Here is a 22,800-nt window from a genome sequence, read left to right on the forward strand (position 1 = left end):
TCCTCTCGGCCCCTAGGGAGACCACGGACCACTCCCAACCCTGTCGGTCAGCTGGGATCATGCCTGAGCCTTAGAAACCTAGCAGCAATGACTTATGCCTTTTCATCGTGATTCCAAATTTTCACCAATGCCCCAACTGTGGCTTTCCCTTGTCAAAAAAAAAAAAAAAAAAAGCACATCCTGCTTAGGAAGTTTAAGTAAGTCTGCCATTTCCACTGCAGAGAACTTATGAGTGAAACCCGAGGCACAGGGGAGAGGAAGGTAAAATGCTGCCTTAAATTCAATCAGGGCCAAGCTGCAGACCGGAGAATCACTTGGTGTTGCAAAATCTTTATTTGGCTAGAGGTTGGGATGAAAACACCATACAGCTTCTCCCCTGCAAAATTACGCCCTGTAGAGAACAGACTAGCCTGACAACATTGAGTTTCCCTCTTCAAAACGGCACTTGAATCTCCATCTCTGAAGCCTGTCTGGCCGCGTCCCCACAGCACCTCGTTTCTATGGAAAACCCACTGATGACACTTGCCCTTGACAGTGAACGCACACTCGAGAGCCTATGAGGCCAGCGGAAATACAAATTCCGCATTTTAGAGACTTTTGTGATTTAAAAAGTAAATGTAACCGTCTACTTTGTGGTACCAAAATAGCAGGTGGTCTGGCTCCTGACTCGGGAGGAAGACCCACGGAAGCTTGCCTTGTTTCCGAACCATGTGATCTTTCTGGAAAGCACGCGTCACTGGCCATTAGGACAGTGCGTCCATGGCTTACAGCCAGGGATGTGGACCCCCAATCAAATCCAGGGCGAGGCTGAGCACCCCAAGAGTCACTTACTGCTTCAGAACACATCTACCGCACAGTCATGCAGAAGGTACACAGTGTACACGTGAGTAAATGCACGCAGGCGGACGACGGGTCTGGGGGAAGACGGGCATGTATTTCTTGCCTCCACCCACCGAACGCACACTGCCTCGGTGACCCACAGCCGTGGCGGACTGCCACCGAAATCAGTGATTTGGATCTCAAGGGTCCTTTCCAAAAACCCACCAAGACTCTCTCCGAAGTGCCAGAGCCGAGTGTCGGCAGCGGGACCATCCCGGGCCTGCGGACGAGCTTTGGGAGGGTTTGCACAGACGAGTGTAAAGGAGCCTCTGAGAACAGATGGCGGAAAGCGGGCGGGAAAGGATCACATCGGAGGGGTTCCAGGAAAACCAACAAGGTGGGGAAGGCCGACACTCCGCTCAGAAGCCTACGGCACGCTGTAGGAACAACCAGAGGGCACTGTACTCTCCCTTTGTCCTATTAGCAAATGCACAGAAGACCAACTTAAAAAAATGGATTTACTTCAAAACTACTGGTTCTCACGCGCACAAACGGATGTCAGAACTACTTGCGGAGGTTTTAAAAAATATTGAAGTCTGGGCCTCACTCCCGGAGAAGACTGCATGGTGTGGGGCTCAGGACCCTGCATTTTTAAAAAGCTCTTTGGGGAATGTGGATGCCCCCTTCTGCCTGAGTCTCTGGATTTTTAGGTCGACTGGGGTACTTTGGGCTTTTTGGGCCACTGTTTGGGAGTGCGGGGAGCTTTTTTCGCAGATTTACTAGCAGTGGTGAAGAACTTGGTCCCTGCCTTTTTGGTCATCTGTCTTGGGTCTTTTCTCCCCCGTGAAGAGTTTTTTTCTTTCTCTGCGTCGTCTTTGATTCTTGGCTTCTTCCCCGGGCCACTGCCTGGGGTCTTGGGCTCCACAGCCTTTGGGGTCTCCAAACCCGGAAAAGCCTTCCTCTTCTTCCCACGGGGTGTGCTGGGAGCAGGACTCTTTTTTGGAGACTTCTTTCCTGCGGTGTGTTTTTGCACCTAAGAAAAAGCAGAGTTAAGTCCAAGGGAAGACAAACCCTGAAAGTGCCCCTCTGAGAACTGATATCATGTCACTGTCATCTTTATCATGTCACCCCCCAAAGGGATACGACAGTGTGATAAGATGAGGGATGGCTTTGCCTTTTGGCGCGCATTTTGAAAGGTAACTGTTTTCCATCATTATGGATGGTAGCAAGGACCCTGGTGCTGCTCTCCCAGGTCTGGTCAACAGAGAACTGTCTTTGCCTTTTGTAGAGACGCCGAGAAGCACCCACTGGGAGCACCACAAGGAGCCTGTGGCCCAATCCTGACTCTTCTCCATCTTCAGGTGTACATTCCTTTCCTGTGGGTGAGGACAGGAGTTTCCCAAACTGTCTGTAAAAACCACGCGGGCTGCCTCTCAGGAAGCCCTGCTTCCCAAAGCAGAATGAGAAGGTCTTAGAGGGCAACATGTGCCAGGATCCTCCGGAGCCCAGATGACAGCTGCTGGACAGCACTCTAGTGACAGACGCGTCCAATATGGGAGGAAGTCAGAGAGGCAAAAACAGCCAGCAAAGCAAGTTCGCTTTTCAGTAAATATAAAACGGTAGGATTGTTACGGGAAATTTGGAAAACGTAAGAAATACAAGAAACAAAATTCTCTGACAACTTCAGCACATCATATTAACTACCTATCATTCACTACTTTCCCCCTAGAAGTGTGCATTCATTTAAAAGTCAAATGTTGGGGAACCTGGTTGGCTCAGTTGGTCAAGTGTCTGCCTTCAGCTGGGGTCATGATGTCGGGGTCCTGGGATGGAGCCCCATGTCGGGCTCCCCGCTCAGCGGGGACTGTGTTTCTCCCTCTACACCCCTCTACCCATGCTCTCTCTCTCAAATAAAAAATCTTAAAAACGAATGAATGCCAAATGTTATGCCCTTTCCCTAGTTACTTCATTAGCATTCCCAAGGGCTCTGTATTTTTCTTTTTTTTTTTTTTAAAGATTTTATTCATTTATTTGACTCAGAGAGAGAGATCACAAGTAGGCAGAGAGGCAGGCAGAGATGGGGGGAGGGGAGCAGGCTCCCTGCTGAGCAGAAAGCCCGATGCGGGGCTCGATCCCAGGACCCTGAGATCATGACCTGAGCCGAAGGCAGAGTCTTTAACTCACTGAGGGCTCTGTATTTTCTTACTGAACATCATCTCAAATTACTTATAAAAACGACCGGAAAGGCCCATGACATGTCCTCCTCTGCGCCTCGCTGGCAAACGAGAAGGAGGCTTCTGTACAAACGAATACACTTCTACAGCTCGAGCTATGCGCTAGCCAGTCAGCTATCCGCTCTTCCAACCCGCAACATGTCACATCCCGTCCCCTGGAAACACACACAGTGTGCTTTCTCCAAGAACAATTACAATGCTCCTGGGTACACAGATCCTTTGTGTCAGCCTCGAGCAGACGTAACAACTCAGAGGAACTCCAGGGACACCTGCATGAGGACTTTCACCAACATGGAAACTCCAACACCCTGACAATTCCAAGGACTGCCGCTACTGGACAAAGAACCCAATGGGTCAAAGGCAGGGCTAGCCCTGGGACGGTCACTCCCACCTCGTAAGTCCACACCTTATACCAGGGACATGCAGGCTGCACCCGTGGTGAGAACAGCCATCCGGGCCCTCAGCATCCCCTTTCTTCCTCCGCATGTTCAACAGACCTCCTCCTAGCTGGGTGGACACTGAGAACGAGGAAAAACTATACCAAGGAATCAAAAAGTTAAAAAATTCTGTTCCTTTAACTGATCCCGTGAAACCCACGCAGTTGGGATTTCCGGAGCCCACGGGGCTGGGGTGCTGGAGAGGTTTCGGGAGCACGCATGTGAGCCGCCCTGCCCTGCTAAGTTTCCTAAGGCTGATGACACGGGGGATCTAGGACTCTCCGTCAGCAACGAAACCACTGCCCACGTTTCTGCCCTGGCCTGCTCGTAAAAACCATGGGCAGCGTTTCCTACAATTACAATGAAAACCAATGACAGTACCTCCGCATTTCCTTTGGCTGGTGTCTCCCCTATCGGCACCAGCACAGGGATCTCGTCTTCGGATTCCTCCTGCACCTTCGACTGAGCTTTCCCTCGACGGCCCTCTTTCTTCTCACGGGCTCCAGACCCCTCCTTCTGGGGGGTGGGGGCAGGGGCAGGGGTCGGTGCTGTAGTTCCACTAGTTTTGGGGTCCACATCCTCCTTCTCCGGGCCCGACGGAGTCTTCCCAGCCTGTTTCATAAGCCTTTTGTTTTTCTTCTTCTCTTTCTGTTTTTCACGATACTCTTTTTGTTTTTGTTTTTTCTTTGCTTCCTACAAAAAATAAAACCGTACATGCACAAGCCCAAGCGTAACTTCAGTAAGGAACATGCTCGTTGGCATATAAACAGCAGAGACTCAGCACATGCAGCTCTGATGCACCCTATGCTTCTGCAAAGTGCCTCGATGTGTACCAACTCCAAGCAAACAAACCCCACAACCGGCACATGAGCCTCAACTCCAGTCTGGCTGTAACTCGCAGCCGAGGATGCCCGCTCTGGGAATTACATGCTGGGACTCCGAACCCGGGTGTGCAGCTGGAGCTTCCTTGAAAGGTGATCTCATTCATGGAGGAATTAAGAATTATCCTCAATTGTAGAGCACTCTGATGTGATTTATGTCTCAATGAAACGGTTTCCCAAAAACCCCCACAACTGATCACTTTTTCCTGACTTCAGGGTTTTGGCTTTAAGTGGAAACAGTAAAACGTTTCCACAGCTAGAGGTCTGTTGTCCTAACCAGAGTCCCGGTCAATAACATCCCTGACCGTGTCCGACCCATTTTAACCAGCGGTTCCAACATTTTAACCAGCAATCCCAACATTTTCTCCAAGTCCTCAAATGAATCGGACAAATGGCAAAAAAATTCAGATTTCTTGCTTCTGGTAACAGCAGTCAGTCTGTTATCCTGGGTCATCTTCCCAATGAAAATAAGTAAAAAAGTAGGGCAGAATATATTTAAAAAATTTTTTTTTTGCGGGGGGGACGCCAGGGTGGCTCAGTGGGTTAAAGCCTCTGCCTTTGGCTCAGGTCATGATCCCAGGGTCCTGGGATCGAGCCCCACATTGGACTCTCTGCTCAGCGGGGAGCCTGCTTCCCCCTCTCTGCCTGCCTTGCTGCCTGCTTGTGATCTCTCTCTGTCCAATAAATAAATCTTAAAAAAATAAAAATTTAAAAAAAAAAAATCTTAAAGGCATCAAGGAACCAACTACATACAAAACATTTAAAATAAGGATCCAGGGGTGCCTGGGTGGCTCAGTGGGTTAAGCCTCTGCCTTTGGCTCAGGTCATGATCCCAGGATCCTGGGATCAAGCCCCACATTGGACTCTCTGCTCAGCAGGGAGCCTGCTTCGTCCTCTCTCTCTGCCTGCCTCTCTGCCTACTTGTAATCTCTGTCAAGTAAATAAATAAAAATCTTAAAAAAAAAAAAAAGTGCTTAATGAACTTCCTGTTTTCTTTTAGCCTCTCTTGCCTCTACACAGGCCCCCACTGAGCCTACTCGGCCACTTAACTAACGTACCGATAAACCAAGGTACCTGTACCTCACTATGCTTTACTCACACCCCCGCTAACGGAGCTCATCTGTAGAGTGGGGACAACGCACGCAAAGCAGGACCACTGGGCAGCCACTGAAGGTCAGGCAGGAAGGGCATCTGCTCCTCTTCCTGGGCCATGTTTCTATCTGTGACGAAGCCCACTGGTATTTTAAACCCTACTCACCTTCTTCTTCTGACTGGGGGTGCATATGCCCTTGGCTTCATCCTGACAGCTGACAAACGAGGAAAAGATGGGCAGGGAAGCGGACCTCTCGGTTTTCACGTACAAGAGCTTCACGCTCTCCCACTTCTGCAACAGATAAGAAAGGTACGATCAGTGCGGGTCCCATTTCTTTTAAAGAGCAAGAGTCAAGGCATGCCCCCGTGGGACCGCACCTCTGGCAACGTTTGGGAAAGCCTCTTCGCCACGGTGATGATGTTATCGACAACGTGCTCAACCTCCATTCCAGTGTGGCCAACGCGGATAGTACTGAAATGTAATACAGCATGAGACAGGAAAGTTTTAAAAAATAATAGTAATTTGGGGCGCCTGGGTGGCTCAGTGGGTTAAGCCTCTGCCTTCGGCTCAGGTCATGATTTCAGGGTCCTGGGATTGAGCCCCGCATCGGGCTCTCTGCTCAGCACTGAGCCTGCTTCCTCCTCTCTCTGCCTGCCTCTCTGCCTACTTGTGATCTCTCTCTCTCTCTCAAATAAATAAAATCTTTAAAAATAATAATAATAATTTGTGTTTCAAAATACAGCACAGGAAGGTAAGCGAGAAACATAAATACATGATCCTGAGGAAAAAAATCAAAGGCAGAAGCGTTCAAGTCTTTGTGGTTTCACTATTTCTCTTTTTGTAGTTGTTTTATACAACTGTTATTTTGTTTAAATTCAATTAACATAGTGTACTATTAGTTCCAGAGGTAGAGGTCAGTGGTTCATCAGTCTTGTATAATGCCCGGTGCTCACAGCATCACGTGCCCTCCCTCATGCCTGTCACCCAGCTACCTCCTCCCTTACCCCCCGTCCCTCCAGCAACCCTCAGTTTGTTTCCTGTGATGAAGAGTCTCTTATGGTTTGTCTCCCTCTCTGGTTTTGTCTTATTTTTCCTTCCCTTCCCTACAATCCTGTTTTGTTTCTTAAATTCCACCTGTCAGGGGCACCTGGGTGGTTCAGTGGGTTAAAGCCTCTGCCTTTGGCTCAGGTCATGATCGCAGGGTCCTGGGATCGAGCCCCGCATCGGGCTCTCTGCTCAGCGGGGAGCCTGTTCACCCCCACCCCCGCTCTGCCTGCCTCTCTCTAATAAATAAATACAATCTTAAAGAAAAAAAATTTCCACCTATCAGTGAGATCATACGGTAACTGTTTTTCTGTGATTGACTTGTTTTGCTTAGTTTCATGTTATGTTTAAGATTTTATTTATTTGTCAGAGAGAGAGAGAGCATATGAGCAAGCAGGAGCAGCAGAGAGAGAGGGAGAAACAGACTCCCCACTGAGCAGAGAGCCCGACCCATGGCTCGATCCCAGGACCCTGCGATCATGACCTAAGCTGAAGGCAGACACTGAACCACCTGAGCCATGCAGGCGCCCCAGGTTCAATATATTGTAAAGGGAAATTATGATCTTTTGTTTTCTAGCAATGCCCTGCTCCCGAAATACCATGACCCGGAGATGGAGGAGCAGCCCTGGGAGGCTTATCAGCCATCAGCTGGAGGAAGTTCTACCTTCATTCTAGAAAACATGGGTCACACAGTTGGCCCTCAAGCTTTCCTGAGGAGGAGCTGTTCTGGAAGGAAAGACCGCTGGGAGGGATGCTTGTGTCTTTACAGTCCCGTGTCCTGACCCAGCTGTCATCATCGAAGACCAACAGATCTTGTCCCTGGTGTAACAGCGTCTGCGTGCCAAGGGCAACATGATCCCTTCAGCTGAAGCGGGGTGTAGACAGAAGCCAAGTGGAAAGCTCCACTACTGCTCAGCCACTGGGGCCCTGTTCCTGCCAGGCCCTGTCCTCCCTACCTCAGGAGCTGGAAGGCAAACTCATGGTCTGCTGGGAGTCGCAGAATGAGGATGAGACGGGGCTGCTGCTGTCACACCCCTCCAGCCAAAGACAGGGCTCTGCCCGCTGAGGGCTCACTGCCAGTGCAAGCACATCCCTGCTCTCCCAGACGGGAAGCTGACAAGAACTGAAGGGGACAGGAGAGGGGCAGGCGACGGGACAGGAGAGAGGAAAAGAGAGATAATGAGGGGAGTCGGGAGAAGAGTGGGTGTGAAAGGAGAGCAAAGTACAGCTCAGGCGTCTATACTGTCCGTCAGCTGCCCACAACTCTCCTGAAGGGAAAGAGGACACCGCTGCTCCTTCCTCTGCCTTCTCGGAGCCCTCTCCCTCTCGCAGCTGCCCACCGATCCCAGGCCCCCAGGCCTCTGACCTGCCCTCGGACCACCTCCCACGAGCCACGACTTTGATGTCTGCCTACAACCAGAGTCGGGCCCAGGCCTGACCACCAACTCTTCTCAGCAGCTTTACTACACCCAGTTAAGGGATCGCCCACCTGCAGACAGAAGACAAGCCCAGAACCATCCCAGGGAAGCAGAGTCTAGACATCCTGATGGTCACATTTTTTTTTTTTTTAAGATTTTATTTATTTGACAGAGAGAGATCACAGTAGGCAGGCAGAGAGAGAAGGGGAAGCAGGCTCCCTGCCGAGCAGAGAACCCGATGTGGGGCTCGATCGCAGGACCCTGGGATCATGACCTGAGCTGAAGGCAGAGGTTTAACCCACTGAGCCACCCAGGCGCCCCCTGATTGTCACATTTTACCATGGGCCCTGCCCTGGGCATGCAGAGGTTCCTGGGGTATCTGGAAGAGAGGCCCCAGAGCCCCCCAGTGCTGCCCTCCTGGCAGCTGCCTAACCCCACACCACAGATGCCCAGCCAGAAGGTAATTTTTCAAAATGATTCTAAATATGTTTAAAAATCCCCTCCTTCGGGGCGCCTGGGTGGCTCAGTGGGTTAAAGCCTCTGCCTTCGGCTCGGGTCGTGATCCTGGGGTCCTGGGATCGAGCCCCGCATCCGGCTCTCTGCTCAGCCGGGAGCCTGTCTCCCCCTTTCTCTCTGCCTACTTGTGATGTCTGTTGAATGAATGGATAAAATCTTAAAAAAAAAAGAAAAAAATCCCCTTCGTCGAAAGGGGAACTCTCCTACACTGTTGGTGGGAATGCAAATTGGTGCAACCACTCTGGAAAACAGCATGGAGGCTCCTCAAAAAAGTTGAAAACAGAGCTACCCTACAACCCAGCAATCGCACTATTGGGTATTTACCCTAAAGATACAAATGTAGTGATCTGAAGGGGCACGTGCACCCAAATGTTTATAGCAGCAATGGCCACAATAGCCAAACTACGGAGAGAACCTAGATGTCCATCAACAGATGAATGGATAAAGAAAATGTGGGATATATATATATATATATATACATATACATATATATATATATACATATACATATATATATATATATATATATATATATATATATATATATATATATGATGGAATACTATGCAGCCATCAAAAGAAATGAAATCTTGTCGTTTGCAACGAAGTGGATGGAACTAGAGGGTATTATGCTGAGCGAAATAAGTCCATCAGAGAAAGACAATTATCTTATGATCTCCCTGATATGAGGAAATTGAGAGGCAACGTGGAGGATTTGGGGAGTAGGAAAAGAATAAATGAAACAAGATGGGATCAGGAAGGAGACAAACCATAACAGACTCTTAATCTCACAAAACAAACTGAGGGTTGCCAGGGGGAGGGGGCAGGGAGAGGGTGGTTGGGTTATGGACATTGGGGAGGGTATGTGCTATAGTGAGTGTTGTGAAGTGTGTAAACCTGGCAATTCACAGACCTGTACCCCTGGGGCAAATAATACATTATATGATTTAAAAAAAAAAAAAAAAAAATCCCCTCCTTCTGCTCATCTGCCAAGTGCTCCAACTTAGCTGGCCCCTTGGCGTATTAAAAAAGGTGGAGCCACATTCTCTGTCCACCCAGAGAGCCACACCTCCCCAATAGGTCTCTCCTGATCTCAGAGGCCAGATGTGGGGGGTTCTACCCAGCTTGCCATCCTGATTCAGAAGAAATCAGTGTGAAAACAAAGAGACAACAGATAGCAGATGAGGCAGGACGGATGATGAATTCACTGAACAAGAAGTCAAATCAAGATTTAGGAGTCTTGGGCCGCCTGGGTGGCTCAATGGGTTAAAGCCTCTGCCTTCGGCTCAGGTCATGATCCCAGGGTCCTGGGATCGAGCCCCACATCTGGCTCTCTGCTTGGCAGGGAGCCTGTTTCCTCCTCTCTCTCTCTCTGCCTGCCTCTCTGCCTACCTGTGATCTCTATCTGTCAAATAAATAAATCTTAAAAAAAAAAAAAAAAAAAAAAAAAAAGACTTAGGGGTCTCTCCCCTGTAACGGGTAACATGATCCCGGGCAACAGGAGAGCCCAGAACCACTGACGTTCACTATGTGTTAGTTTTGTCCTCCTTGTTTCCCACAATACCTACAGGTGCCACCAGCCACACATGCCTATTTCAGTTTACATTACGTGAAATCAAGTAAAATTAGAAATTCAGCTCCTTGGGGCGCCTGGGTGGCTCAGTGGGTTAAGCCGCTGCCTTCGGCTCAGGTCGTGATCTCAGGGTCCTGGGATCGAGTCCCGCATCGGGCTCTCTGCTCAGCGGGGAGCCTGCTTCCCTCTCTCTCTCTCTCTCTCTGCCTGCCTCTCTGTCTACTTGTGATCTCTGTCAAATAAAAAAAAAAAAAAAAAAAAAAAAAATCTTTAAAAAAAAAAAAGGAAATTCAGCTCCTTGGCCACGGCAGCCATATACAGCTCATGACTCCTTTTTTTTTTTTTTTTAAAGATTTTATTTATTTATTTGACAGAGATCACAAGAAGGCAGAAGAGAGAGGAGGAAGCAGGCTCTCCACCGAGCAGAGAGCCCAATGTAGGACTCTATGCCAGGACCCTGAGACCATAACCCAAGCCAAAGGCAGAGACTTTAACCCACTGAGCCACCCACGTGCCCCGTGCTCAGGACCCTTATGCAGATCCCAGATACAGACCACTTCCATCACTGTACAAAGTTCTATGGGATGGCGCTTTTCTAGGGAACCAAGTACTTCTTAGGGATATACCTTACTTTTTTTTTTTTTTTTTTTAAGATTTTATTTATTTATTTGACAGACAGAAATCACAGGTAGGCAGGCAGGCAGAGAGAGAGAGGAGGAAGCAGGCTCCCCACTGAGGAGAGAGCCCAATGTGGGGCTTGATCCCAGGACCCTGGGATCATGACCTGAGCTGAAGGCAGAGGCTTTAACCCACTGAGCCACCCAGGTGCCCCGGGATATACCTTACTTTTAACAGAAGGATCTGGTTTCATTAACACGATCTTGTTAAAAAAAAAAATTTATATAATTATTATCAAGTGGATAGAAAAAGAGACACTGATAGCTTTGACCTACCTGCAGGAACCACTTTTAGAGATGTTTAAGACCGTTCCACCGATGCATTCATTGATCTCCCTGGATAAATTCTTGGACAGAAGGTTTACAGGTACTGGAACTCTGTAAGAACACACAGGCACTTGGAGCAGAATGTATACACATCTGCGAAGTTCACTCTGCTCAAACCCCGTTACTGGTAAGAAACCTACTTCTTTCTGTGGTAGAAATGTCTCCCCAGGTGGGACGGCAAGAGACGCCGGATTCTCGCGTCGGTAAGGAAGAAGTCAAAACTGCCCAGGAGGCGGAGCTTGGCTTCATAGGCTTTATACTCCTTTTTTAAAGTTCGGAGGGGGATAATCTAAAAAAACACAAGGAAGAGGAAAAACACAAAAAGTTAAGAACTTGAACAAGAAGAAGAAAACTGAAGCAATAACTTGTGTCCGGATCTTAAAATGTCCCAGGGCCACAGTTTAGGGAACACGTGGAGAGCACCGAGCGTGGGCCAGGCACTGGGGACACAGAGACTGATGAGCTGGGACGGCCCATAACGAAAGGACACCAGCAACTACAAACCACAGCGGGAGACGCCAAGTCACAGGCAAACCCAGGAACGTTCTGAAAGTGCTGACTGTGACCTAATGGAACGATCTTCTGGAAACTCTTCAAGATACGAAAGTTAAGGACGGGGCGCCTGGGTGGCAGTTGGTTAAGCATCTCTGCCTTTGGCTTGGGTCATGATTCCAGGGTCCTGGGATCCAGCCCGGCATTGGGCTCCCTGCTTAGTGGGGAGTCTGTTTCTCCCTCTACCCTGGCTTATGTGCTCTCAAATAAATAAATGAAATCTCAAAAAAAAAAAAAAAAAAAAAAAAAAAAAAAAAATTACTTATGTACACATTAGCTTTTAGGTCAAAACAAACAAACAAACAAAACCTTAACAGTTCATCTATCATAGAAAAGATGGAACATACCTTACTGAAGCCAACAAAAATTATAAAGAAAAAAATAAGATTAAAAATTAAATTCCTGGGGTGCCTGGGTGGCTCAGTTGGGTTGAGTCTCTGCATCAGCTCGGGTCATGATCTCAGGGTCCTAGGATCGAGCTCCGCATCGGGCTCTCTGCTCAGCAGGGAGCCTGCTCCCCCCCCCCCCCCCGTCTCTGCCTACTTGTGATCTGTCTGTCAAATAAATAAATAAGAAATCTTAAAAAGACAAAAAAAATTAAATTCCTAGCGGCGCCTGGCTGGCTCAGTTGGTGAAGCATGTGACTCTTGATCTCAGGGTCGGGAGTTTAAGCCCCACAGTGGGTGGAGAGATTATGCAAAAATGAAATTTTTAAAATGAATGAATGAATGGCTAAATAAATAAAAATAAAATCTCTAGGACAGAAATACTAGGTTAGCAGGTAGTACAGGAATGTATGACTTATCACTTTAAGGACTGACGCCGATCTTTTAATTGTCCTGAAAATATTAACCGCTCCTGACCTGAGAAATGGTTTTAATCCCATGCTTGTTCAAAAGCTTCTTGTAAAACCGTTCCGTCTTTTCAGGAGTTAAGTTGGGTTCATCCTTGGTAAGTAAACAAATATCTGTTAAATCTGATCGAATACTGTGAGGCAAGGACCTGCAAAACACAGAGATGGAACAGAGAAAGCAGGCGTTACAACAGACACAACACAATGTATGTTTCTATTCCACAGGACACAATAAATTCAGTCATTCCGACAAACTATGTCCACGCTATTTAAGCAAATACTCCACCAAGAACATTTAAAAATGTATGTAGTCTTCAATGATACGGAGAAGAGATTTAAGACCCAAGTAAACCATCACAAATACCCAGACTCCAAGATATCAACTGAGGGTGCCTGGGTGGTTACGGGTCCAACTTGATTTGGCCCAAGTCAGGATCTCAGGGTTATGAGATCGACCCCTGCACTGGGCTCCACCCAGGTGTGGAGTCTGCTTTAGATTCTTTCTCTGCTGGGCGCCTGGGTGGCTCAGTGGGTTAAGCTGCTGCCTTCGGCTCAGGTCATAATCTCAGAGTCCTGGGATCGAGACCCGCATCGGGCTCTCTGCTCAGCAGGGAGCCTGCTTCCTCCTGTCTCTCTGCCTGCCTCTCTGCCTGCTTGTGATCTCTGTCAAATAAATAAATAAAATCTTTAAAAAAAAAAACAAAAACATAATGAAGCCACCCAAGGTAATACACACGGGGTTATATTATTTTAAATATTTTATTTATTTGACAGAGATAGAGAGAGAGAGCACAAGTAGGCAGAGAGGCAGTCAGAGATGGTGGTGGGGGATGCTGAGCAGAGAGCTGGATGCGGGGCTCGATCCCAGGACCCTGAGATCATGACTTGAGCTGAAGGCAGAGGCTTAATCCACTGAGCCACCCAGGCGCCCCCGTGTTTTTGTTTTTGTTTTTAAAGGCACAATTACATGTTTCAACTCATAATTTGAGTTTGCAAAATTTCCACCAGAAACAAAAGCGCAACTGTTACAGCTCTACAGAATGACCGAGCAGATAACAAGGGCAAAAGTAGAAAATCAGAACTTACAATCTGACCCTCAGTTCTTTACTTGGAATCTTCCACAATACCACCATTAAAAAGAAATTTTCATTCTCATTCAAAAGCAATCCATTCGCGTTTTTCCTGGACTTGGAATGTGTCAACAGAGCTTCCACTGCCTTTCTAATCTGCAAAGTAGAGATATGCAAATACATTAAATCTCACTCTAATTTAGCATTTGCTCCCTCCTCTCGCCTTTTTTCCTTTTCTTTTTTTTTTTTTTCCTCCTCAAATTCTATTTGAATAGGGAACTCCACAACCCTCTGTATTAGGATCCTACAATTTGGGATCAGACTCCATCAGAAACGACCGAAGTATCCGCTCAGCACCCACTTGCCAAAAAGAGCCTCTCCCACGTGAAGGCATCGCGCCAGGTGGGAACGTGCGTCCCGCGGCCTCGATGATTGAGGCAGCGATCCCGGGAAAAGCGCAACACGCCATAACTAGCACCCACTGGGCGCTTACCAAGGGTCAGGCCCCTGGCTACAGCTCTTCACAGGCCTTGCCTCCTCTGATCCCGGGGAGGCGCCGAAGCCAGCAAGCAGAGGCCCTCTTAGACCCGAGGTCACTGAGGCTTGCAGAATTAAGCGACCCGGTCAAGCCAACGGGTAAAGAAGCAGAGCCAGGTGCGTCTCAACCTGGAACCCCGGCTGCACCTGCAATCTACCTGGGGGACCAGGCCGCAGGGCTGGGGGTCGGCAGGCGCCTCCCCGCGCGCAGGAAGGAGGCGGCAGGCTGAGCGCAGCGCGACCCAGCGACTCTCCCCAAACTCCCGGGGCGCCCGCGGGGGCGCGAAGCCCGCACCGGCACCCCGCGTCTCACAAGCCCCCAGCCACCCCGCCTTCCGAGCCCCAACGCCCCAAAGGGCCGCTCACCTGTCCTTTGTCCAGCTGCTCCACGGAGGCCGGGGTCGCGGGAGCGGAGTCCGAGGCTGCGGTTGAGGATGAGGGTGCGGTGGAAGCGGAACCCTCCATTTCGCTCGCACCTCGTGCGGCCGTGCGCGCGGTACCCGGTCTGGCTCCCCGTGCGCACGCGCGAGCTCAGGCCCGTAGCCGGAAGTTGGGGGGAGGGACCGGTCTCTCGCGTCACGTCCGGGAGCGCGGGGTCAAGACCCAGGAAGTCACAGCTGCGGCTCGAGTGAACCGGGCTAGCGTGCGGGCCTGGGGTCCCAGGGTCTCGCGTGAGGCGCGGGAGCCTCCTGGTGACTCCTGGCTCTCTGCGCGGAGGGACTCGAGCGAGCGCCTGGATGTGGGGGAGGGGCGCGGGGAGAGCGCGAGGCCTGGCCTGCCACCCGCCGCCTTCCCTTTCGGAGGCCGGGGGCGCGGGTCTCTCCTGGGCCTCCGATCGCGGGCGAAGCGTGCCGGCTGGAATAATCCGAGGCCGGAGAAGGTAGAAGCCCCTCCCACCCCGCGTCCCCCGAGGTTCCCCCGCGGCCACCTGGAGCCTTCCAGGGATGTTCCAGGCGCGTTAGGAAATACATACTTCTTCCTCTTTATGGATGGGTGGGATTAAACGTACTCTTTCCTTTTTAAGATTTTACGTATTTATTTGATAGCACAAGCAGGGGGAGTGGCAGGGAGAGCCGACAGAAGGGGAAGCAGGCTCCTCGCCGAGCGGGGAGCCCAAGACGGGGCTTGAGCCCAAGACCCTGGGATCTCCCTGAGCGGAAGGTAGACGCTTAACCGACTGAGCCTCCCAGGCGGCCATTAATCATCTTTTTTGGAAAGCAGATGGTCGTCTAGTGTACCCGCTGTTCTGTACGTTGTCTTTTCCTCCGAATGCATGTATCTTGGAGATTGTCCACGTCGGTACCTAGTGCTCTGCCTCGTCTTTAAAAACTCCCTTCTAGGGGCGCCTGGGTGGCTCAGTGGGTTAAGCCGCTGCCTTCGGCTCAGGTCATGATCCCAGGTCCTGGGTTCGAGCCCCACATCGGGCTTTCTGCTCAGCAGGGAGCCTGCTTCCTCCCTCTCTCTGCCTGCCTCTCTGCCTACTTGTGATTTCTCTCTGTCAAATAAATAAATAAAATCTTAAAAAAAAAAAAACTCCCTTCTATCGTGTAGGTGAACTGTTTATTTAGGAGCATTTTGATGGACATACAAGACGATTCTAGTCTTTTTGCAACTAGCTGTGGGCATTTTTGAGAGCTGAAAGAATGGGAGTAGGGGGAGCTTTCCATGTCTGTTGTTTCCCCCAAAATGCTCCTTCCATTTTGGCAAACCTGGAGGAAGGCTTGTTCTTCTGCTGATCTCTGATAGTGACTTTGTAATCAGCTTGTGGAAGGAATGTTTTTAAACCTTCAGCACCTGCTCTCACTCATCTGTTCTAGAATTTCATGTCAAAGGGTCTTCATTTTAGCACGGTATTCTGAATTTTGTGGGAGGCCAGGTGTGCCAGCGTTTTCTAGCGTTCTGAGAAGAGCGTTAGGGGAGTCACGTGTGAAATCTGAATTCGAGGTTGAGAACCAGACTTGTAGACCAAAGCAAAGGCATGCCTTAAAGGAGCAGGGTGGTGTTTGCAGGGAGCAAGTGGCTGGAGCAGGGACAGGCAGAGGGGAGGATAGGAGATGAGCTAGAATGGTAGCTTAGGGAATTAATTCATTGCGAGACTGAAGGTTGCTATGTACCTTGGAGCCCTCTGTAGGTATATGGTTTTTGAGCTGGTGGTAGAGAAGAAGAAGAGGTGGCCTAACTCATCTGTAGGCTTTGGGAAAGTTCATAATCTGGCTGTGATGTTGTCCTGATAAAAAATAGGACGCATGCCCAGAAATTCCTGGATATTTAAGTGATGGTGCTTCATGCCCTTCCCCTTGAGTGTGACTTGTTTCTATCAGATGGGACACAGCAGACTGTAGTTTCCACCTTGAGTATTTTTTCCCCTTGCATCTCTCTCGCCCTCCCTCTCTTTTGTTGTGTTCAAAGTGTTTGCTCTGGGTGAAGCCAGCCACCATGTCCTGACGCTCCTTGGCCTGCTGCAACCACGGGAGTGAGCACGGAAGTGGATCCTCGAGGAGTCGAACGTTGAGACGATCAGAAACTTTTTTTTTTTTTTAAGATTTTATTTATTTGAGAGAGAGAGAGTAAGTCGAGTAGGGGCCAGGCAGAGGGAGAAGGGAGAAGCAGACTCCCCGCTGAGCAGGGAGCCAATGCAGGGCCTGATCCTGGGATCCTGAGATCATGACCCGAGCTGAAGACAGTTGCTTAGTTGAGTCACCCAGGCACCCCAACCACAGACTCTCGAGAGACCCTTAGCCAGAACTATCTAGCTGTGCTGCCTCCTGACCCACAGAAACTGTGAGGCACTAAGTGTTTGTTATTTTAAGGCACCAAATTTGGGGTAATTCGTTATCCATCATACATAGCCAATGGGAATTTGTAGACCTTCTGTCTTCAAACCCATCCACTGTGTTGACGCAGAGGTCCTGGGGAGACCTCATGCCTAGCAGGTCCCACAGCAACTCATTACCTTCCCCACAGGCCTGCGTGTCCCGTGTTTTCTGTCTCAGTCGTTGGCACCACCAGCCACCTAGTTGCCGCAGCCAGCATATGGGAGCCATCCTTAACCCTTCTCACCCCCCACACACGGTCAACGGCAAAGACTTGTGTATTCCTTTTAAATGTCTCTTGTATTTATCTAATTCCTTCTACTGCCATCTTGTAGTGCAGCCGGCATCCTGTTTTCCTCCGACTAAGCTAACTCGTCTTCCTGTCTCCATTTGTGCATCTTACTCCGTTCCCTGCCCCCTTCAGTTTTCGTCAGAACGTGCAAATCTGACCCTATCAAAGCCGATCATGCTTGACCACCTCCGTGGCCTTACCGCTGTGAGGATAAGGTGCAGATTGCTCCAGACGCCTCACATATATCAGAGTTGGCATCTGTTATCTGGTATCCTATCTAGTTTAGTATTTGTCCTGAAAGAGTGCCTCAGTGTGAACAATAAATGACACGGTCATCCACACATTAGGTGGGCTTCATCTGGTGCCTCCCTCCCATGTCCTTGACTTCACACACTGCCCCCACTCCTTGGAGATCCTGCTTTCAGCTCCACACCTTCCACTCTGTCTTCATACCTTCCCACGTGCCCTGACTTCCTCCCCCAACACTGCCACCTCCACAGTTGTTGCCCCATAATTGGCCCTCCCATTAGAGGATAAGCTTTCAGAGGGTCGGGGAGAGCCAGTTAATCATAGGAAAATGATAAATGATACATGTTCACCACTGTGTCCTAGTACCTAGCACTTATCCCATACATGACATAATTAGTATTTTTTTAACAACTTTTTTTTTTTTTAAAGATTTTATTTATTTGACAGACAGATACAAGTAGAGAGGCAGGCAGAGAGAGAGGTGGAAGCAGGCTCCCCGTTGAGCAGAGCACCCGATGTGGGGCTCGATCCCAGGACCCTGGGATCATGACCTGAGCCGAAGGCAGAGGCTTTAACCCACTGAGCCAGCCAGGCGCCCCCATAATTAGTATTTCTTTAAAGAATATGTAATGCATTGGAATGGCTGAGACAGGGCTTACAGGAAACGACTGTGGTCGTCTAGGTACTGAAATCTGATGAGGGGAACAGCAGCGAGGACAAAGTGTAAGACTTGACACCTGGGTGGCTCAGTCGGTTGAGCATCTGTCCAGCTGTCGATCTCGGCTCTGCTTATGATCTCAGGGCCGTGAGTTCAAGCCTCGTATTGTGCTGCACACTGGGCATGGAGCTTACTTTAAAAAAAAAAAGAAGAAGAAAAAGGTCTGACCAAAAATTGGATATATTAGGAGGGAAATTCAGATTACTCCCAAATTCTGAATACCTGGGCACATGAGTGGTGGTGTTAGTAGAACTTGGGACGGCAGGAGGAGCAGATTTGGAAAGAAAAATACGAGATTCTTTTTCAGTATTTTGAGCTTGACATTCCAGGGGCACATCCAGGATCTGGGCCGTGGGAGAGAAGGTTCTTGAGGGAAAGAAGTAAGTTTGGAAGTCAGGGAAGGGACAGTTATAGCTGTGGACGGATGAGCGCGCACAAAGTGGGACAGGGGAAGAGCAGGGCTGTGCAGAGCCCACAGTTTGGGGACAGGAGGAAGGGAGCCACTGTCAGAGCCTGAGAAATAATCCAGGATGTCAAAGGAAACCGGGAGGGTGTTGTGTTCCCTCTGGAGGAGCGGAGATGCTGGGACAGGGTGACATCGCGTCAGTACTGAGGAAATTGGGAAGACGTACTGAATAAGGCCGTGCTGGTGGGCAGGGGGGTCACAGTGAGCTCACGGAATGCCGTTTCGGTGGAGGGATTATGAGCGGTAGCAGAGGCGGAGGAAAGATGGAACGTGGGGATGTGTGTCACCTTTACCAGGAGGGTAAAGGAAGTAAAATGACCGTGTTTTTGTGTCCCAAGGACTTCGTTAGGGTCTCAGTTGTTTTAGCACCGGGGATAGCGTGCTTAATGACACTGCCTCGTCTCTCTAGTGGCATTATTGAATTACTTGTTAGCATCTTTGGTTTCCCCACAGATGGAACCTGTGTGGCCTCACGGGACTTCGGGTCCCCAGTGCCCAACTTGTGTGTGCACGCCCGGCAGCGTGAGTTCCCAGGGTGAGCTGAGGCGGGGGAGGGTGTGAGGCCCACTGTGAACCGCGTTGTTGGTCCCCGAGTACCTCGTGGACGCGGGTTGCTCACAAACCGAGAGGACAGCAGTAGTGCGAGTGCCTCTCTAGAGTCAGTGCCCTACCCTTCCCGGGTAAGACCTGCTTGTTCCGCGAGAACTGGGGGTACACACAGGGCCCACCTGGCACGAGGGGAACAGACCGTGCTCCCAGCATGGCTCTTCCTGGTCCACTGTCTTCATTCCTTCCTCTGAAGTGGTCTTTGTGCTTCCCATGTGCTCTTAAGACAGTGCCAGCCTTCCTGTCCTTTCCCTGCCCCCTCCCTTTTGTCCTTTTGTAGGTGAGTGCTGGTTCTCCGGAATCGTTAGAGGATTCAGTGAGACGGCAATCACCTGCATAGCGCCCAGCACACACATAATAGCACAAGACTTGCCCCGAGCTGAAAATATGATGATTGGATGGATTGGAGGTGAACTATGCATCTTAGCCGCTGAAGGAGGGAAGGAGGTGCACCTGCGTTCAGGCAGGGGCGAACTGGCCAGTTAGTCAAGACATAAGACATTGTCATTAGGCCCAGTTTTCTAAAGAAGCCTGGGAGGGCGCTGGGGAAGAGAAAGCGGGGGAGCAGCGAAGTCTCGGGCAGTTAGGGGGGCCTCCAGCAGCGGTGGGGCCGGGTGAGCACCACAGGCACACTGAGTCACAGCCCTGCAGTGTGTACCAGCCCCTCCCTGGACACGAATTAGGAAGAAAACTTTGCAATCCGGCCAGCCTCAGTCTAGAGGAATTACATTCATTGAGGAATGTCATATTCAGGCCAATCTGAAAAGTGATTTCTGGACTTCGGCAGAACAGGTTCTCCGTACCACTTGTCTCCTCGCATGGAAGATCGGCAGCTGACAAGTTCTTGGAGGACCGCGTTCACACTGGTATATACCTGCTTGATGTCCTTAACAGTTCAGTACTTCTTTACTCAAATTAGGAAGCTTTTCAAGTAGCTGCTGTCAGGTGTATCATGGGAGGTCATCAGTAAAAGGTTAGTAAAAGAACTTTTAAAAGTTATTCATGAACATAATTCAAGAAAGTAAGTCAGCTGAACAAGAAACAACAAAAAAAGGACTTGGTCCTGAGGTTGAAGGAGTTGATGAGTAGAGGTATGAGTCCGGGTAATTTGCCCTGGCAGCATAGAAGTCTGTGGGGACAGTCCCACTTGGGAACAGGCATGGCTCGCCAAAGGGCACACAGTGGAGAAAGGATTTAGGATTGACAGGATCAGAAGGGAGCTCTTGTCATGTCACCACCTTTTAGGGGGACAAAATGATCTGTTTGGTAATAAAAGCAGATAAACAGAAAAGATGAAACTTTTCTGTCTCGTTTATTTATTTGTTTGCATTTCTTTCTTTTTTTTTAATTAATTAATTTATTTATTTATTTTTTTAAAGATTTTATTTATTTATTTGACAGACAGAGATCACAAGTAGGCAGAGAGGCAGGCAGGGAGAGAGGAGGAAGCAGGTTCCCGGCCGAGCAGAGAGCCCGATGTGGGGCTCGATCCCAGGACCCTGAGATCATGACCTGAGCCGAAGGCAGAGGCTTAACCCACTGAGCCGCCCAGGCGCCCCCTGCTGGAACTTCTTTACAAATAGTAATTACTCCTAAGAATCTAATTCTTTCAAAATGTCTTGATCCTAAAATTTAGTGTCTCTGCCAAGGAAATAACAAAGCTGGTCATGGAAATTGCTTTTATTCACAGACTTGTGAAGTCTGTGAGCAAACACAGAGGGCTTGAGTCCTACACTTTTATTCTATTGAAAGGGGTGAAGTCACCATAGTTAGTTTTTTGTTTTTTTTTTAAAGATTTTATTTATTTATTTGACAGACGGAGATCACAAGTAGGCAGAGAGGCAGGCAGAGAGAGAGGGGGAAGCAGGCTCCCCGCTGAGCAGAGAGCCCGATGTGGGGCTCGATCCCAGGACCCTGGGATCATGACCTGAGCCGAAGGCAGAGGCTTTAACCCGCTGAGCCACCCAGGCGCCCCACCATAGTTAGTTTTGATCTAAATATAATCATACAACAAATACTACACAAAAGTTAAATATCTCATTCACCCCATGATTTCCTCTCTAGCTCTTTTACCAGCAGACTCAGATGACCAGTAGCCTCTTAAACCAAAGAAAAGAACTTTTTGGTGAAAATGCCTAAAAATTAAAATGCACATAAATCGTAGGGCACCTGGGTGGCTCAGTTGTTAAGCGTCTGATCTGCCCTCAGCTCAGGTCATGATCCCAGGGTCCTGGCGTCGAGCCCCACATCGGGCTCCCTGCTCAGCAGAAAGCCTGCTTCTCCCTCTCCCGCTCCCCCTGCTTATGTTTGCTCTCTTGCTGTGTCACTGTCAAATAAATAAATATAAATAAATAAAATCTTAAAAAAAGCCAACCTATGTATTAGTGAATTTTAACTACTTTCACTGTTTAAATATTCAGGCATGATCATTTCCACTGAAATGAAATGTTTAAGAGCTCAAAGGTGGGATGGGGTAAGAAAACGCGCAACATTAAATGTGACTCAGTGCACACTGTGGGAAAAGTTTTCACCTAATTTTTAACAGAAGGATCATATCATAAAAAAATAGTAACTGGGCGCCTGGGTGGTTCAGTGGGTTAAGCCGCTGCCTTCGGCTCAGGTCATGATCTCGGAGTCCTGGGATCGAGTCCCGCATTGGGCTCTCTGCTCAGCAGGGAGCCTGCTTCCCCCTCTCTCTCTGCCTGCCTCTCTGCCTGCTTGTGATCTCTGTCAAATGAATAAATAAAATCTTTAAAAAAAAAAAAAGTAAAAAAAAATAGTAACTGATGGGGTACCTGGCTGGGTCAGTAGGCAGAGTATGCGACTCAGAATCAGGAACATGAGTTCAACCCCGCGTTAAAAAGAATTATCTTGTAAAAACAACAGTAATTGAATAGCAAAAAGTATACTTGTCAGCTGCAAGGTTCTTGTTTCCTTGTTTTAACTAATCTATTTCTAGCAGAAAACAGGAAAATACTTCATGCAAGGAATTTGGCTAGAACCTTGAGAAAAAGTTTAAAGGAAATACATAATCACAGTAACAAAAACTTCACTTTTAAGACTGAATTTAGAGGATGAATATAAGGAAACAAAAAATTTGCTGCTATAGTACGTGACTTTTAAAATTCTTCATATATCATCTGAATGGCCAGAGACTTAAAACAGATAACCTGTCACTAGAAAGGTTAGATTAAAAAATACTTTCTGGGGGCACCTGGGTGGCTCAGTGGGTTAAAGCCTCTGCCTTTGGCTCAGGTCATGATCCCAGGGTCCTGGGATGGAGCCCCCATCAGACGCTCTGCTCAGCAGGAAGCCTGCTTCCCCCCACCCCGCCCCACCACCCCGCCTGCCTCTGCCTACTTGTGAACTCTGTCAAATAAACAAATAAAATCTTTAAAAAGAAGTATTTTTTGGAATCTGTTTTTTTCCCATGGCCAGAGACTGGTGTTTTTTTCTTAAAAAGTCTTTTTAAATTTGGAAAATATTGTAACTTGACCATCATTTACTCTACTGGATCTGTAGTTCACTATAAAGCTACAGTGTCCGAGATATTGATGCTACTTTTTAAAGATGCATTGATAGAAACAACCTGTTTCTGAAATTGGCGTCTGTGGGCCTGATGTGT

General features: G+C 48.8%; 1 protein-coding gene and 2 long non-coding RNA genes across 3 annotated transcripts; 1 reads left to right on the top strand and 2 right to left on the bottom strand.

The window, feature by feature from the left end:
- Positions 1 to 314: 314 nt before the first annotated feature.
- On the bottom strand, positions 315 to 14,563 carry RSL1D1 (ribosomal L1 domain containing 1). The gene is made up of 9 exons (XM_047712610.1): positions 14,398 to 14,563; positions 13,511 to 13,650; positions 12,435 to 12,573; positions 11,160 to 11,308; positions 10,969 to 11,070; positions 5,842 to 5,935; positions 5,630 to 5,755; positions 3,872 to 4,183; positions 315 to 1,852 (listed from the first exon to the last, which is right to left on the bottom strand). Exons 1-9 carry the CDS (start codon positions 14,494 to 14,496, stop codon positions 1,526 to 1,528), a joined length of 1,488 nt encoding a protein of 495 aa, XP_047568566.1. The 5' UTR covers positions 14,497 to 14,563; the 3' UTR covers positions 315 to 1,525.
- On the bottom strand, positions 315 to 22,419 carry LOC125090142 (uncharacterized). Its single transcript, XR_007124212.1, has 2 exons — positions 22,377 to 22,419; positions 315 to 1,480 (listed from the first exon to the last, which is right to left on the bottom strand). It is a non-coding gene; the product is annotated as an uncharacterized LOC125090142 (long non-coding RNA).
- LOC125090141 (uncharacterized) lies at positions 14,627 to 20,220 on the top strand. Its single transcript, XR_007124211.1, has 2 exons — positions 14,627 to 14,911; positions 19,456 to 20,220. It is a non-coding gene; the product is annotated as an uncharacterized LOC125090141 (long non-coding RNA).
- Positions 22,420 to 22,800: the final 381 nt, after the last annotated feature.

Source organism: Lutra lutra, chromosome 18 (genome assembly GCF_902655055.1).
Source record: "Lutra lutra chromosome 18, mLutLut1.2, whole genome shotgun sequence".
NCBI classification, from domain to species: domain Eukaryota; kingdom Metazoa; phylum Chordata; class Mammalia; order Carnivora; family Mustelidae; genus Lutra; species Lutra lutra.

Bases quoted from the DNA above. Each gene is read 5' to 3' on its own strand.
- RSL1D1 (XM_047712610.1), bottom strand. From the start codon at position 14,496: ATGGAGGGTTCCGCTTCCACCGCACCCTCATCCTCAACCGCAGCCTCG. The intron at 11,309-12,434 runs GTCAGGAGCGGT...GTGTTTTTTTAG, and splicing joins GGATTAAAACCATTTCTCAG to ATTATCCCCCTCCGAACTTT. The intron at 5,756-5,841 runs GTGCGGTCCCAC...TATCTGTTGCAG, and splicing joins TTTCCCAAACGTTGCCAGAG to AAGTGGGAGAGCGTGAAGCT.